This window comes from Patella vulgata, chromosome 8, assembly GCF_932274485.2.
Source record: "Patella vulgata chromosome 8, xgPatVulg1.2, whole genome shotgun sequence".
Classification (NCBI taxonomy): Eukaryota; Metazoa; Mollusca; class Gastropoda; family Patellidae; genus Patella; species Patella vulgata.
The window spans coordinates 17,205,656-17,224,409 of record NC_065886.2 but is presented as its reverse complement, the minus strand read 5'-3'; the positions used below and the strand labels follow the sequence as shown (position 1 = coordinate 17,224,409).

Below are 18,754 nucleotides of genomic sequence, written 5' to 3'. Positions count from 1 at the left end.
TCATGATCATACAATTTAAAAATCAACGCCAAAATGTCACGATATTAAGTTTCAAACTAAATACCGTTATACGACTCCTAATTTTTTCTGATTAAATAATGGATTAAGACAATGATTTGTGCGACATTTTTCGTGAATCGATTATTATTTGTTTCATCAATTCCACGGGAATCAAAACTTATCGAAATGGACTAATGGATTAAGATTTAAAACTTATAAAAACAATGTAAAACAGTGTCTAGCGCCTCTCCAGAGCAACCAATCCTACTACTTTAGTTGTATTCTCACGATGACGTAGTATAAACATACCACATTAAATTTTCAGTTTAAAACCGGACACTGTCAGGTCCAAAAATTATTCATATTGATAAGTTGAGTTCTAACCATTTCACATATTTGATGCTTTATATCGTTATTGATCACCCGGTGGAAGCCGACGTTATAATTACGTCATATAGCCAGCGGTGGATCCAAAAGAGGAACAGGAGTACCACTCTAATGAAAACCTTTAGGTATATGGTAGAGAAATGTATAATATTTGGAGGCGGTTAGATTTATAGCAATACTTGACAGCCTTGGCTAAAGGGCAAATTGTATAAATGAAATGAAATGAAATGGGGTTTAACGTCCCACTGTTCTGCTCCTATATTGGGCTAATGAAGACGGGCATACGCCATACAGTGTGCTATGAGGGAAATTTTGCCCGGGCACCGGCACTATCGCCTACTCTTATATCGAATTCCAACTGCCAAGGGATCTTTTACGTGCATTCCAATGTATACACGGGACCTCGGTTTTTCGTCTCATCACAAGGACTAGACAGCTGTCCTTGTGAGGCCCTCCGTCCTGCACCACTGACAAGGGAAACCACGTCGGAAAATCCAGATGAACTTTCTCGGCCAATGCAGGGATCGAACACCCGACCTCCAGGTTAGCGAGCCAGGCAAATTTTATTAACCTACATAGATGTTATGAGGGGCTAATCTTCTTTAGATTTGGCCAAAATAAAATATTGAATTTGATTCACCTGATGTGTTATTAATGATTGGTAATATTTACACAATTCAATTTATGTTTCTAAAGATTGAATCTTAGTTTACTATGTGGACCAAAACACAACACTGGCTTAAGCTTTTTATACATCCAATAAAATAAATCAGCACATACAACCACATGACATGTTTGACACAAATAAAAGAGGATAGGTTTCAGTTTATTTTGAGCAACAATCCAACATAATTAGGCCAAATAATACAGCACGTGGATGAGGGTTATGCCCAGTGCAAACGCTCTGTTAAACAAGCTAAACTGAAAGAACAAGGAAGAAATTTCAAAATAGGTCAGGAATGCAGTAAATATATACCTTTTAAATAGATACTTACATTTTTGTCCCGTGATTATCAATATATTATTTCTGAGGAAAAAAATAAGATGCAATTTATTCTATCAAATTCCAAAAAAAAAACCTTACACGCGATAAATTATAGAAAATCCTTGAATACTTACAATGTGTAAACAAATCGCTATGAATTGATACAATCAGCGATGGAATAGAAGCTTTGTCTTAAATTTTACATACGGCCGAACTCGAACATCTCCGATGCAACTGTATTTTCTAATTACGTCAAATGGAAATTTATAACAAGTACCCCAAGAAGCGACATAAAACGCTTAAAACCCGGTGGACAACCGCAGAACTATTCTAGACCGCCCCTAATTAGATAGGAAATACTAACCTGCACTGTAATATATCTAATCATAATATAGGAATACTACTTACAGCAGCCACTATAATTATAATATAGGAAAGAATTATAAAGATCTACTATATCCAACATTGAATATTCTTGCTGTATTAAGTATAATGGCGGGAAACACCGCGGGGTTTAATATTTATATATCTATTATATAACTAAAATGTCGGAACAAATTATAAAGATTGGCAACAGGATGATATTTGTATAGGTAATATTGTAAAATCTACAAAGATATTTGGAATTAATAATTTCAGTATGTTAAAATACAATAGTATGATTATAATGTAGGAAAAGACCGCAGGGGTCCACAGCTGTTATTGTTAAATATATTCTTGGTAACTTCGATATATCAGGCATCTCGATGGTAAGGGAAGCAACTTTTGTCTCTTGCCATTGTATAACGTCCGCTCCTCCCGGCGAAGTTCCTAAACTGACTTCATAATACAGGTTCTTCCACGTGGACGTAAATAAATCTCTCCATGACATTTTCATTGATTTACCATCAAATGATCTTGCAATTAGTAATTTTGAATCCGCTGAAATATCAGTCAAATAATATTAAGAAAATGTGCATATTTCTAAAAACAGGGCCAAAACATCCGGTTAAATGCGCTATCGTTGCAAATTTACAGCTGAATAGTTGCACTAAAGTTTTTTCGAACTCCACTTCATAAACGAAATTAAAGATGCTCAAACGAAATCCAATTTCTGACATAATCCAATAAAAAAGTAAAGAATTTTTGTAAGCCGTGGATAATTTTACACATCATAGATCAGATTTGAAATTTTTCTATTGGCAGAATGACTCATACAAACCTTGTAAAATAGGAGGTTGTGCTACAGATGCTATTACTGCTGATAAAGAATTGTCTTGTCTTCCTAATACATTAATAGTAGAAACACTAACATTATAGTTAGAGTTAGGTTGTAGTGATAAACTTCTTAATTTAGCCTGGTTATAACTAATCTCTGTAACTCGAACTTCTTTATCTAAATTATAACCTGGACCATACACCGATACCTGGTAATAGAATACATAAATCTAATACTTGTAACAACCAATATAAGCCGTGTAAAGATGACATGTCTCATATTTGGTTTAAGTTTATTTTAAAAGGTTTCCTGCCAGTCAGGCAGTCTGTTTCACAGATGATTACGAAAGTCTTCTAATAACTCTGTAAAAGATGACTGCTTTTAACACCTGACGTCACATCACACGGCGTCAATCATTGGCTCAATGGTGCGTGCATTGTTTACATAAGACATTTACACTAAATATGACATATTTTTCAAAACCTTTATTTATTTTTCTAATGCTTAAAACAGATGTTCAACAATTTCATTTGCAGAACAAAAAAAGTTAATCTGTGGGGCTCATTAAGCAGCATCGATGTAGCAGCCTGGCTAATATTCACTGCTGATCAGTTTTTCAGTCAGGGTGATTTCAACAAAACACAAAAGAAATCAAAAAAACCTAACTTTATCACTCCATGGTGAGAAATTTGAGACGGTTACTACCGCAAAATTACTTGGAATTCAAATTGACCAAGACCTTAATTGGGAAGCACAGATAGCAGATATGTCTAAAAAACTTGCATCAAAAATATTTCTCCTAAATAAGATAAAAGATCATTTATCTTACGAGACAAGAATTTTGTTTTATAACAGTTACATACTACCAATATTTGATTATTGCTCTATTATTTGGGGAAATGCTACCAAAAGTAGATTAGACATTCTTTTAAAATTACAAAAGAGGGCAGCAAGAGCTATTCTTGATGCACCGATTGAAACTCCGTCCACCTCTTTATTTACTAAACTCGGTTGGCTTACCCTTACACAGAGGATTCTTTACGATAAAATTGTCTTATCATTCAAAATTATTACATTTAATACTCCACTTTATCTAAATTTCCATTTTATTGAAAAATCTCTTGTTTCCAAAACGGATATCTTACTCCGTTCACAGACCAGTAAATCTCTTTTTCTTCAAAAATGCAAAACGGAATCCATGAAACGTACTTTTCATTATTCTGCATGTCTTTTATGGAACAATCTGCCTTTTGATATAAAGATGTGTAAAAATGTTGAAAATTTTAAGATTAAACTGAAAACTCATTTATTTTGCACACTGAAGGAACCATAATATTCAACTGATGACATACTTATTATTTTTAACTTGCAACTGCATTCTATTTTATTTTGTGTGTAATTATAGTGTTCTTCCTATATTCTACTTGTATAATGTATATGTTTTGTAGTTTGGGAGTGACTTATCAAACTTCCCACTTTAAAATGCTATTGCATTTCTAATGATTTTAAATTTATCCTGATATTACATGTATATATGTCTTTGTAGTTTAGGAGGGACCTATGGAAGATTAGTTTTTTTTTTGCAAACTAAATACGTTGCCTCATTAAATAAAGGTTTTATTATTATTATTATTATTATTATTATTCTAAACCGAAACACTAACTCGTTTTATTATGAAAAAAGACACTGCTAATTCTTGGCGTTCAAATGTACACAGATAAGATTAAAAGTCCATTTGTCTGGAATTTCTCATTTTCTTAAAAATTGAATACCTGTATAGACTTGGTACCAATTCTGGTATTTTCTAAATCCCATTTTAATCGTAAACTATTAGTCAATGGATAACAATCACCCTTCACCGTATATGCAGATACTCCATCTTGATGAATAGCGATCTGACCGTCCGCTTTGGCAGCCATTTTGATTATAACCAGAACGCCATCAGTAGTAGCTGTAGTTGGTAACCCAGCTTTATTATAACATCTTACAGTAGAATAAACTAGTTTAGAGTTCTGTATTTGATCAACACTGAGTTCTACTTGAGCAAATGATTGTTTATCTGGTACAGGAGTAAATGGCTGTATATCAACACCGCCGTGCGTTGAACCTAGTATGTAAAACAAATGAATCAACGTGTGAATAATTAAATAACCTACCAGAAGCCGTGTGCTTTATCCTTTATCGTCAGATGTGGGACAGGATGGGCACTTAAAGCACGAGATAATGATATAAACATTATGTGATATCACAATTAATGCTTTGCATCCATGAAATTGAATCACAATGTCATTGTATTAATTCATAATAAAAATTGACGTCAAACGAGGTGTTGAATTTCTCTGTTTAAAAAGCTGAATGTATATGTATATACGCCCAAATGATGATAGAGACCATGAGGTGGGGGTGGGGGGAGATACATTGTCTCAGGAAGCTGGCAAACTCCCTGCTGCAAAAATTCCTGGATCCTCCCCTGCCTACATGTTCTCTTGTTGATACAAATAGTAGATTGTATGTTGTAGAAATTAACAATAATTACAGTCAACCGTCAACTTATGTTACATACATAGAGATACGGTATTTGTTATATGTTGTAATGCAAAATGAAATTGAATTTAAAGTCCTACTGTTCTACATTGGGTGGGCTAATAAAGACGGGCATTCGCCCATACAGTGGGCTACGGGGGGAATCTTGTCTATAACCGATTAACAAATTACGTTATTACAACGTTAAAAATACTGAAGTATTACCTATAGCCCATTGACAATATTCTACTCCTGATTCTAGATCTCCTACTTTCCAGTTAACTGATATGAGTTTGGTTAGCTGGAAATTTACATCATCCTCTAAAATGATCAAAACATATTTAAATCAACAAAAGAGAAAGACAAACAAGAAACACTCGAGTTGATGCGAATTCGTCCTTCAGAGTTCTGATGACAAAGGTTACGTGGTTTTGATCAAATGTTAACTGTGACTGGCTTAGTAAACAGTAAAAAAAACTGTCATGTAATAACCAAGTTTTAACCCTGAACTTGGTGTGGATAACCATTCTGATAATAGCATAGGCTTCTGTCAATTTTATTTAAATAGCTGATTTTTCATTGTGGTGGGCAGTGATATTTTCCATTAAAGTACCCCACAATCAACATTTAATTTCTTACCTATACCATCGTTCATCTCTGATATTATTGGCGGAGTCATATCGGCAACAATACTCTCTGATTGGCTGACAGTTGTTAGTCCGGCGCCATTGGTTGACATCACCGTCAAGTAAAGTAATGTATTATGGGCTAAATTTAGACCAGATGCTGTAGCTTGCTGATTTCTGCCAACACTTGTGAACGACTGAATCTGGGTTCCACCTTTCACAGTTCCTGAAATTAAAATGATTGTTTTGATTGAAAACCGTTGTCAAAACGATTTAGAAAATAAGAATGCTCCCTGAGTAATTTTCCAATGTAATCAGTAAATATATTTGATACCAAAATCAACTGGATTGCTAAATAAAATCTACAAAAACAGGAAATGTATTGCTATAACTAAATACCTACATGATTTAAACACTATTGTATTACTTATAGTCACTGATATATTTACATACAGTAGTACATGTATTCAAGCTAAACTTACCTAGTGCCCATTGATAATCTGTAATATGACTTTGATCATCTTTAAAATGCCAGGTAAGATGAAGAGATGACCAATAAGGTCTAAATACTGTATAATGTATTAAATGATTAGAATCACTTGTTATATCTATATAATTAACTTGTTGTACATATACATCATCTACAGCTAATATCATATGTAATTTACTTGTACCAATTCTTATCACTTCTCTTGCTTCTCTTGGATGGAATACATAAGTAAATTTATTCCATACTATTAATGGTTGTTGGTCGATGTCACATATCCCCTGGCATCGTTCTGGGTCAAGGCTGAAAGTGTGAGTTTCTTGTCCGAATTGCACGAAACCTTCGACGTTGTGATGCTGAATGCTAACATCATGTGGATATCCAACATGTACTATAACATGGTAAGCACTTTGGGTGTTTAAATCAAAAACTGTTTGTTGAATATGACCTTTCACTTTAATATAGGTTCCGCCTTCTTTTGAAACGGAAGGTTGTGATTGGATAATTTTAATACACGAGGTGGAGTCAAAATACCAACGAGCTGGTGGTTGGTCATCACATTCCTTATTTGATTCCTCCGCGCCTTCTTCAAATGATGGATTGGCGATGCGATTTTCTCCAATATAATCTATATCAACCGGTACTGGGGGCGTGGTATCAATTGTAATACCATCAGACACTGCTACATCAGATTTCAACCCACTTCCATCTACAGCATACACTTTATTATAAATTTTCATACCTATAACAATAAAATACAGTAATGGTATTTGTTACGGTGGCAGTAATACTTTGATAATAGAAGATCACATTTGGAAACAAAACATTCAGAAATTCATTCTTGGGAACGAGATGGCTTGAGAGGGGACTCTTTCCAAAGGCATTTGCCGTCATCATTAGCCCAGTTTAGGAGCAGAACAGTAGGACGTTAAACCCCATTTCATTTCATTTCCAAAGGCATTTGAAGAGATAAAAAATTTATTTTCATTTTCTTATCCACTATACTACTGTAGGGGACCAGTTTCGCACGTGTCGAGATAAGAAAACAGTATGACTAGTAATATATTTATACACACTGTAGCATATTATATAGTGTCCCAATAATGAAAGGGTTTGTATTTTTGAATAAAATACCTAATAGATTCAATTTTATTCAATTAATATGGAAACTTTAGAATGCCTACCATGATTTAAAGGTGAGGTTAGGTTTACAGACAGTCTAGTATTTAATCCTACATTCTTCCAGTCGTGTATATTACAATCTGTAGTACTAATACCAGTACCAATACACCAGTAATATTTAACTATACCAGTACCACTATCAGTAAAACCATACCATGATGATGATATAACTGTTGTAGAGTATTGGTAATCTTTATCATAGATATCTGTAAAATATGAAATAATAAGAGACCGTATCCGCCATTTTATCATGGTTGTCTATAAAAAGATAAATAATAAACCTTATCACCAAACAGGAAATTCCTTAGGGAAACAGCTTGAAAATACATACCAGATTTAAAAGATTATGAAATTGAAATCGGCTAAAATAAGTCTATGAGTTGTGTTGGGTAATTTTAGGGTGACCGCAATGCCCCCACCCCCTCCCAACCAAAACCCACAAATCTTTGAATAACACTGTTGATTGTAATTTTTCTTTTTGGAAAAAACATGACTTTATGCAAAGCGACCAAGATAACTAAAACTTTGGACAACGATCGTACGCAGACAAAGTTCAAGAAGCTGTAAGATTTAATAAATTTTTTACGGGGTTCTTTTTGGGGGGGCCACAATCTATATTCAATAATTTCAATAGTTTACTTACCATTACCATCATATATAATACCGGAAGTAGGAGTTGTATTGTCTATTAATATTCCATCACTATTGGCCCAGCTCAATAATCCTGCTTTATTATAAGCTAGTACAGTACTATAATATTCTCTATTCTCTTGTAGATTTAGATTAGTAGCTGTATATACACTAGTATTTCCAGGTACTCTAGTAGATGACTGATGAACGTTGTGTCCTACATTTAAAAAAAAAAAGACGCCAAGACCGCTATTGATTACATTATTAAAGATGCAATATGCAAGATTTAGATAAATAGATAATGAAACAGCAATAAAAAAATATTTTGACAATTCCTTTTAGTTCTCTATTCTGAGTGGGGTTGTTAGTGTTTTAGGTTTAGCTAAGAATAGCGTTACAGTCTCGATTTTTATTAATGTTATCGTATTTCAAAACTTGACATTCCCATGGCCTAGAGAGTTAGTTCTCTATTCTGAGTGGGGTTGTTAGTGTTTTAGGTTTTGCTAAGAATAGCGTTACAGTCTCGATTTTTATTAATGTTATCGTATTTCAAAACTTGACATTCCCATGGCCTAGAGAGTTGATTACGGGCTTCTCTTGTGAATAAATTTCTAATAATTGTTATAAGATTTGAGGCCAAAAGAAAGTTTTGCAATCTTTAAGACTCACTATACTAGATAATGAGATTGGTCGGGACTGGTTCAAAAATATCTTAGGAATGGAAACATCAGTTTAAAAATGTTGTCATACATTTAATAAATACATGTTTCCGTGAAACTTTTAATGTGATTATGTTACTATTAAAACCCACCTTGTGGATGAGTGCTTATATAAGGCTTAAAATAATCTAATCCACGAATTCCTCCTCTAAATTTATTCTTCCAACCAACAATAATCTGATTGCTGGATGTTTGGTAATCTATATCGTTAACACTTAATATAGTTTCTAATTCTTTTATCTGGATAAAAAATAGAGCAATACATCTCAAAATCAAATCAATAATTCTATTTAAAATAGGTTAATCAAAACGGGGAAAAATCGTGATATAATGACAGTTATAATTATTAAATAGCTTGGAGTTTTTAACTTATTTTTAAGTACTTACATCAGCTCCCGCTATGTGACTGACACTCGGAGCAGACATCAGTGCTGTAATACCAGGAGACTTAAATATCGCATATTGATTTGCATTATACCATACCCTCACAAATACACTATATGGCACAGACTTATCTAAAACTTTAGCTGTAATAAATAAAATAATATTACGAAATTACATGTACTAGAAACACCGTGGGACCTTAAGCCGATCCCTGTGACACACCTTTACAAGAAAGAAGACTTTTGTTTATAGAGCTTTATACGTATGTTTCAATGCTTATAGCTGAATGTATTGATACGGTATCCTATTGTAACTGAGTGAAGGTTGTGTGATTTGTTAATATTACATATTATTAAATATACAGTATTAGTGATTGTTTCTTGAAAGAAATGAATAACATTTTTAAAAGGTATACCTGTAGGTAAAGTTATTATAGTTTCGGTATTTTCACCAACATCAAACCATGTCCTTTCTGTATCAGTGTCATATATTCCACTGGGTAAATTTTCACCGGAATGACCGGCACTGCATTCATATCTAAAATACCATATGCTGAGTTTGAATTCATGGTAATTGCTATGTAGTTAATAATGAACTTAGCTGGTTTTGGCAGGCTGAAGCCTAGATCATCATGATATAGCGGGCCTGCGCCCAGTTGTATGATATGTTGAGGTTTAATTTACCTTATAGATGAGAGACATTGTTGGTTTATTAAAGAGGTTTCATTTACCTAATAGATGAGTGACCCTGTTGGTTTATTAAAGGGGTTGTTTAATTTATCTAAATTTAATTTAATTTATAGACGAGAGACCTTGTTGGTTTATGAAAGGGGTTTAATTTGCCTTATAGATGAGAGACCGTGTTGGTTTATTACAGATATTTAATTTATCTAAGTTTAATTCACCTTATAGGAGAGATACCTTGTGGGTTTATTATCCTCCATCTGGCAGCTAGAAAATTATCAGACGATGTGTAGTAAGTCTGTGCAGCATCATATGACATCAAATTAGTCATGTCAGTAACTTGGATAATATTATTTGGATTCCCTGCAAGGATGATGATAAATAAGAAATCAATCACATGGCCGATAGCATAAAATATACAACAATAGAGAAATACGGGAATAGTGTGGCATACAATATCTGGAATTACTTAAGGTAGACTAAACACAGTGGGACATTACTGTGACGAATGCAAAGGAAACCCTAACATAAAAGTTCACAAAGAATTAATTAATGAATAATTTTAATAAAGTTGATAGATATATACCTGTTGAGATGTCTCTACAGTTGTCAGCATCTGAACATGTTTTGTCTTGTCCAGCACAAACACAATGTCCAAGACAATTATACGGTTGACATCTCCTGACTAAATCTAACATTCCTCCTTCTACAAGTTCAAATTCAGAATGAGCAGGTTGACTTTTTAATCCAACCTATGTCAAAAATAAAAATGAAATAATATGTAACACAATAAAACGACTAGAAGTAAAACATATTGGTAGTTAATAGATACGGATACTGAAGTGGCAATTTTGCCCAAGTCTGATACACCCGATTTAGAGGTGTAATTTCTCTTGTTCTACTGTAGTACATATATCATATACTAGAAAATGATTAAATAGCAATAATTACCCCGTTAACAGCCCATACAGATATGAAAACAGAATTGCCCATATGAAGTGTCTTGGTAGTTATTGTAACTGATTGTACCACTCCTTCATCATTAAAATTATCTCCAGCCACATGTTGAAACGTGGTTTGTTGATAGCCCTGTTAAAAAAAAATTTTCATATAAGAATTTCGTGAAGTAAAAAACCAATATGTCATATTACCTAAGATTAATTGCAGACCGAAACCAAGCAATTTATTAACAAGATTTTGGGTGTTTGAATGCTGCTAATTTACGCCAAAAATTGTATTATGCTCAAGAATACCACATATTACCGTAATTAGAGATACTTGCCTGGTTGAGATCTGTAAAGAAAGGTTTGGTTCCAACACTGACTTTATACTCGGTTATACCAGTATGTAGATCGGCAAATCCCAACCATGCTAACTTAATAGACGTAGTAGACCAGTGGTTCCAGTTATTCCTATCTCTGTTTAAGTTAGCGGCGTGGTCAGTATCAATAGCAAACATACCTGAAACAACATTCACTAATTATTTCATTGGGGAAGATACACAATTTGTAATATGGTAAAACTTTAATTCTCCAAAATGACCAGAACAAAAGCAAAACGACATCGAGTTCAGATTTTTCATAATTATCAGATTATTTACTTATTTTAAAGTGGAAAACAAATAAAAAATTAAAATTGCCTGTTTTCTTAGAGTACGTGGATTTATTTAGATCGAGAATGAATTATCAGATATCACGACATTTGTTCTTATATAATGTAAGCATAACTATAAACACTTTTAATCGGTACAAACAATACACGTACCTCTGGTAGGCGGTGTAGAATCAACTGTTATATCATCTGTAACACTCGACAGACACAAACCAGCTAAATTACAACCAATCACTTTAACTTTATATTTACTCCCATCGTGTAGAGCTAGACCAGAAAATGTAAATTCTTTTACTACACTAGGAATCTGAAACAAAAATAGTAATATATTCTCTAAAACTAAAAGTATTCCAACTATACAATTTAACTTCGTCACCGTTCATTAGACAAACCCGTAAAACCACTGCATTTTTAAAATAGTAATCTATCCCTTAAAAGTTTTCCAACTATGCAATTTTACTCAGGCAATGTCCAGTGGTCATCCTCGTAATGCCACTGTATTTTTCTAAATGACTGAATTCATTATAGGCATGCTTATTTTTTTATCAAAATGTTTCATTTTTCAAAAAATAAAATATGTTTAAAATTATCGATAGGACTTACCTCCATAGCTGAAGAATTAAAATCTCCCAATAAATGAGGTGAAATAGAAATGTATTGTCTTTCTATATCTGATTCATCATCAGTAAACTTCCATTCAATTTTAATACTAGATTTTGATATGGTAGTTGAAGGTAAAATAGAACTAAACGATGAGACGGGGACTGCCCTTTGTACTACTACTGGTAATGTTGTATCGATCTTAAAACCATTTGATGTAACTTCGCTGTATAAACCTAATAATATAAAATCTAGGTGCAGTGGCGGCTTTGAAATACATAAATAATACAAACGATGATGATATAAATATAACAGTAATCCTATGCAATTTTACAAAAGAAAGATGTCGATTCGTCTACAATGAAGCCGGGTCTAGAGGACATGCCCTCATGTTTCTATATTCTATCCCGCAAAGGGGGTGATAACTCTAACCAATTTTAGAAAGGGAACATATTTCGTGTAGGAACCCTTTTACTACATATATTACGAATTTATACATTGGGTCCACAACAGTAATGCTTGTTCAAGTAAGATATAACTTAAATTATTGTTTTTGTAAGCATCATTAGCGTCATTAAAATAATTTGAGTCCTACCTGCTTTATTGTAACATCTAACAGTAATATAAATTCTAGTATCAATAGGCAATAGCTTATTATTAGGTAAATTAGATCTATAGGCCAGTTCCACCACTGGTAAAACTTGAGGGCTAAGTAACCCTTCGCCTCCAATGGTTGTTCCTACTCTCCATTCATATCTCGCTATACCAGATTGTGCATCTTTAAACCCATGCCATTTGGCACCAACAAAGTTTCTGAAATCAGGATGACAATCCTTAAAAATTGCACACAACACATTATGTTAATTTGTTCAGTAGTAGAATCTGATTCTGGAAGATAATAATTGCAACACTCTTATATAACCCTAACTAACTGCTCAGAACCAATTTATAAATGTCAATCATCTAATTAAGATAAGTTCCCATCGACAAGGGTGGTAGCATATGAGGTCATTTACAGGACAAATTGACGAAATTGAATATTGAATAGGCTTCTTCGTTTCACTAGTTTAAATGATGCATATCAACATCATACGGTTAGGATTGTAACTTTTGTTAAATAGAATCTTCATATCAATAATGTAGGCATATAATATCAATTTTAAAACAATCAGATGATAAATGTAGTCTTTAGAGTGTTCATAAGAAATTGTGGACGGACGGACGGGCGCGATGGCAATATATGACCACGTATAAAAATGGGTTATTGTAAAATGCCTTCTAAGACAATAACTACTGCAGCGGTCCCATAGCAGAGGAGACTCGATAAACGTGATCCAATCATATTCGTGGATCCTCATGTCTATTTTATAGTTTGTTCCGAAAACGGAAAACTAAACAGACATGATAATCGTGTTTCAATTACCTGGTTGCTTGGAATTCTACATCTAAATCTTTCGTTCCATCTAAAACTCGTCCCACGTCCGGTGGTGTCACGTCAATTATTACCCCGTCAGAAATGGCCGACGTACACATGTCAGCCATATTGCACCCTGTTACCGTGGTGATATATTTTGTTCCAGGAGTAAATTTGGACGGTGGAAAGGTAAAATCTGAAATATGTATCGGTTTTTAAAATTTATTAGAAGATCTACTTAATTTATTTGAAAGGTAATAGTCCATATTTTTACAATAAAACTTAACTAAAAACTGAAATATCGGTTGTTACGACATCTACATAATTTATTTTAAAGAAAGTAGCCCCTATTTTTACAATAAAACTAAACCACCTCTTCTTGGGAATATCATCAATAGTTCTATAACAGAAAAGTTGGATTGTGCTTTGTAATAATATTTTCCTTACGTGTAGATATTCCTGTTTTGATTTCTGGAATTATGTCATCACAATCATCACAGGTACCAACTTTAACAGTATAGTATTGCATGGATGAATGGGGGTCGTGGAATCCTTGCCATCTAACAGAAAGTGGTGATTGGTTAGTTATATAATCTACGTCATCTCCGGTATAGTTTGTATTAAGAATATCGATGACATGTCCTGTGGTAGGAGGAGTTGTGTCTACTGTCACTGGACGAGATATTAATGTAGTAGATAACCCTGCACCATTAATGGCCTGAAACACCACAACAGACAAGAGTTATTGTAAAATTGGTATATAGAATACAAAGATAACCAGCATATAGCATGAATTTGAAAAATTTTCTATTGGAAATTACGTCAAATATAAGCATACCGTCTTAACGATTCGTGTCAATTTCTTTGAAATAATTAAGGGATAAATAATAAAGCACAATGTTTGTTCCCAACTTATCTATAGTTACATCAAGCATAATTCATTAAACTTTTTTTCTATCTAAAAACGTAATGTAAAATTACAATAAGAGATATACCTGAACTGTGACGTAATAAACGTGTCCATCTTGCAATTTGTGTTCTAGGTTCGCTTCATCACAATCATTATCGGTTATCATATAAGCCCTAATGTTTTCATGACCTGGTCTAGTACCTATTGCCCACCGATACTGACTTATACCACTTTCGGTGTCTTTAAATGATCCACTCCAACTGTAAATAAATCAAATACAATGGCTCAGGCTCTTTAATACATTATTTACAATTAATTTCAACACCAACATCCTTGTGCTATGAGGGGAGACTTCCAACTGCCAAGGGATCTTTTACATGGGATCGAAACCGAGGCATTCCGATCTTTAAAAGGTAGGCTGACTATTTCACGCCTTCAAAAACACCGGTAACCAAATACTTTGCCTGGGGATAATGGCTTTCATTTTATTTTGTTTACTAACACTATATTCTATATAAACCTACCACGCAGACAATACATCATTTGACTGTATATATGTATTAGTAAATTGTATAGGTTTAGATGTAGTTTCTGGTGGACTATTATCAATAATGAAACCTTCAGATGAAACGGTTTTTGTCCTGTTTACAAAATCAATTGCTGAAAAAAATACAAAAAACAAAACAATAATAGCACTAAACAAGCAATAATGGAGCCAGCTTATGGAACAAAGGGATGAAAGAAATGGGTGAATACTAACGAACGAGCAATGTTGCCAAGCGGGCAATAGAAATCAATTTATTTTGTATTGAAGATTGGGGTGTGTAGGTTTATAATTAATTACACGACTTTAATACATGATTAACAAATTTAATCTAATGGTTTCTATTTGCTATTATTTTATACATTTTTTATAGTTCTAATTGTGAAACAGAAACATGAATTTATACCTACCTTCTATAGTGACGTAATAAGTGTGGCCATTTTGTAAAGAAAGATGGTGGAATATTTTATGATTTATCAAACCAACATTATGTTTAGTTACAATATCTTCACCTCCCTGTATAGAACCTTTATAAGTAAAAGAAAATTTACAAAATGTAAAGAACAGCATATTTACAGATTGACAATAAGGTATGTTCGTTCACTTTTAACTTGTGGATTCAGCGATAACTGTCGTATCCTTGAAACAAATTAACCTTACCGATATATAAATGATATTTTGATATTCCACTTGGATGAACAGTTTTTCCACCATTTTCTTCTACGTCAAGAAAACTATCCCAGTAAACAGCTACATCACTGTCAGATGACTGAAATAATATATTGGTTATTCATATAAAACTATCACAAAAACATTAATTCAGTACTGATGTAAAGTATATTAAAACAGATATAATCAAATACTAGAAACAACGGATAGCTATATAGCATATTATCCTAGGATGGAACCATTATCCCGAAACACTATTAATCGGGCTAACAGGGAATTACAAGGAATGAATGACACAGCAAATATTATACGTCTTCGAGTATGCTAGGATAGAGATAATTGGGGTTCGACTATATTTATATAGAACTATTTACCTGGTATTTAAAATCTTTCAAGTTCTCCACCCACACCCGACCACCATTTGGTGGAGTCAAATCAACAGTTACTCCATCACTACATGCGTTTACTTCTTCCAAATCTTCCGTCCATTTTTCATGACTAGCATCAACAGCATCAGCATGGATACAGATATAATACCGCCTTCCGTGTTTTAAAGTATTTTGAGTTAATACATTGATGTATTCGTTTTCTGTTAAAAGAAACATAAAGAAATGCGGTAAAACTGGAGTCTTAATGATGAAGTCAACGAAGACTCCTTCAAAGTACGTATCCATATTATAGTTGTTAGGCTTAAAGAAATGGCACAAGGAATCAATGGAATAAAGCCTTAATGACATTTGAAGATTACCGAAACTCCCTCACCGGTTTGTCCACACTTTATAACATCTGGATGTGAACAAGGATCTCTTATCATCATCTTCGGTTGAGTAAAATGTGTTAGAGTAGAGAATGCTGGGTCTTCTAGTAAACCCCAAGTATAGTTTCTATGTCTTAATGTGAGCCATACGGCTGATATAATATTTTTATAAGGTGTATAGTCCACATCTGGTTTAGACCAGACTGCGTTCTGATCCAGAGAAATTGATGTTCCTAGTTCATTTGTGTTGGGATCTGAAATACAAAACAAACAACATATTCAAATTATTCAAACGCTACTCATAAAAGGGTGGACATGTCTGCGATATCACCTCGGTGGAAGCGGACGTAAAATATAACTAACTAACAAAATGAAATGAAATGGGGTTTAACGTCCTACTGTTCTGCTCCTAACCTGGGCTAATGAAGACGGGCATACGTCATACAGTGTGCTATGACGGAAATTTTGCCCGGACAGCGGCACTACGGCCTACTCTTATATCGAATTCCAACTGCCAAGGGATCTTTTACGTGCACGCCAATGTGTACACGGAACCTCGGTTTTTCGTCCCATCCGAACGACTAGACAGCTTTCCTTGTCAGCCCCTCCGTCCTGCAACTAACTAACAACAACATAATTATTGGATCTGTCACAACAGCGAGTGTGTATTTGGGTGTGTGTGTGTGTGTGTTTATTTCAATTTCACGATATATTCAAAGAGTACTTACCGTTATTTAATGGCTGTCCTATAGCATCTATAATAATAGCCGGTATAATTAATACCGGATCTACAGATGAACAGTTTTTAATATCCGACGATATTATTGTTGATAAACCAGCTTTATTAAATATTCGTACAGCCAATCTTCTGCATTCACTAAAATCAACTTCACCATCTAAATTAATTCTAAACTGAAACTAAGAAATAAAAAAATATTACATGAAATAGTTTGTCTTTATGGCACAATTTCGAACAAAGGTTCGCGTGGTTGCATAGTTATCATGTTGAAAAGAACCACACAAATGTTTTTGCTTCAACGCAACATTTTGTGTGGTGCACACCACGTTTGCTTACCACCCCTTTTCTGTCTATTGGTTTGCCTAAAATCTGTAATCAAGTTTACTTTTTAGGGCATTTTCATAATGTATACAGCTGTAACAGATTTATAAAAACATACAGACAATCTTAAAATTTAGATTCTTACCATTGTCTCACTGATTTTCTGCACATTGTTTACTTTACTCCATTTAGTGAATAAATGACTATTGTGTTTATTATCTGTTATACTCCACATATATTTATCTTTGGTAGACACCACAGAACACACTTTATCTTCGGTATTACTCTTGTAAGTCAAGCTTACATCTAACTGGGATATGGAATAAAACATAAAATGATAACCGTATTATAATAAATCAAACCTTCATATCAGATTACATTTAGTAGCTCATTGGCAGATTTTAGGTTCATACCGTGTTAATTGTATACTTAGTTAGGTTATGCAGTCGCTGTGCTCATTAATTTGTTGGTACAACTTTATATTAACGTAAAGTTGATATCTGGGTGATTGTGTTATCATTCTGCCAGCAACAATTACTATAGTGAGCTGCAAATTAAATATTTGATTATGTATAAATATTGGACATATAGAAAAAAAACCATCTTAATTAGTTGGATTATATTATTTATATTTGAATTACCTGGGATCCATGCATCTTTTTGTGGTGTATAGCTATATGTGGCATATCAGGTTTGCTCAACACTGTTACACCATTACTGACTACAGGTTGAGAACAAACTTCACCCGAACAGAACCTCACACTACTTCTATATGTTTTACAATAATCTAATGCTACTGGTTGGAAGATTTGACCAGAATTTGATAGAAACTTCTTATCGTCTACATTGTGCCATATATCCTCTGTTAAACAATGAATAATAATTTAATAATAACAATAATAACATTTTAATATCAGTTTGCCGTGCAAAGTTCTTTATTTTTATCAACCATACAATTTATGTAAATTTTAACAATCGAACGCTACTACTCTACAGATTCTATTTTTTTTATTCTAATTATAAATATATCCAAATGCTATAGTCAACAATATCAACCTCTACCAATGCATTATATTCATTTATTTCAAAGTAATTCAATCATTTATTTCGAAGTAATTTAACTATTTATTTCAAAGTAATTCAATGATTTATTTCAAAGTAAATCAATCATTTATTTACCTGTGTTTTTCTGTCTCATTTGTAACGTCCATTTAATATCAGGATACATATGTTTATATGCATTTGATATTGTCCAATGTGCCATGTAATAAGATGTTGATTTTTGATAGTCAATATCCGACTCACAATCTAAGCTTGAATTCTGTGTCAGAAAAAAATGGCGTATAATATTTGAGAGTTCTTAATTGAATTTATTATAAATAAA

At 33.3% G+C, this 18,754-nt stretch overlaps 1 protein-coding gene across 1 annotated transcript; it reads right to left on the bottom strand.

Annotated features, from left to right (window-relative positions):
• Positions 1-1,121: 1,121 nt before the first annotated feature.
• On the bottom strand, positions 1,122-17,614 carry LOC130013974 (uncharacterized). The gene is made up of 28 exons (XM_056102641.1): positions 17,516-17,614; positions 17,039-17,228; positions 16,316-16,564; positions 15,928-16,142; positions 15,545-15,653; positions 15,295-15,411; positions 14,865-15,000; positions 14,426-14,600; positions 13,878-14,148; positions 13,440-13,626; positions 12,612-12,829; positions 12,020-12,252; positions 11,570-11,723; positions 11,088-11,266; positions 10,757-10,894; positions 10,392-10,557; positions 10,027-10,168; positions 9,538-9,659; positions 9,126-9,265; positions 8,831-8,978; positions 8,033-8,236; positions 7,392-7,595; positions 6,203-6,949; positions 5,734-5,946; positions 5,320-5,415; positions 4,344-4,678; positions 2,574-2,778; positions 1,122-2,293 (listed from the first exon to the last, which is right to left on the bottom strand). The coding sequence occupies exons 1-28, from the start codon at positions 17,603-17,605 to the stop codon at positions 2,016-2,018; spliced, it is 5,661 nt and encodes a 1,886-aa protein (XP_055958616.1). The 5' UTR covers positions 17,606-17,614; the 3' UTR covers positions 1,122-2,015.
• Positions 17,615-18,754: the final 1,140 nt, after the last annotated feature.

Bases quoted from the DNA above. Each gene is read 5' to 3' on its own strand.
- LOC130013974 (XM_056102641.1), bottom strand. From the start codon at position 17,605: ATGTGGAGTATAACAGATAATAAACACAATAGTCATTTATTCACTAAA. The intron at 16,565-17,038 runs GTAAGTACTCTT...TTTGTATTTCAG, and splicing joins AGGACAGCCATTAAATAACG to ATCCCAACACAAATGAACTA. The intron at 8,237-8,830 runs GTGGGTTTTAAT...TTTTAAATGTAG, and splicing joins TATAAGCACTCATCCACAAG to GACACAACGTTCATCAGTCA.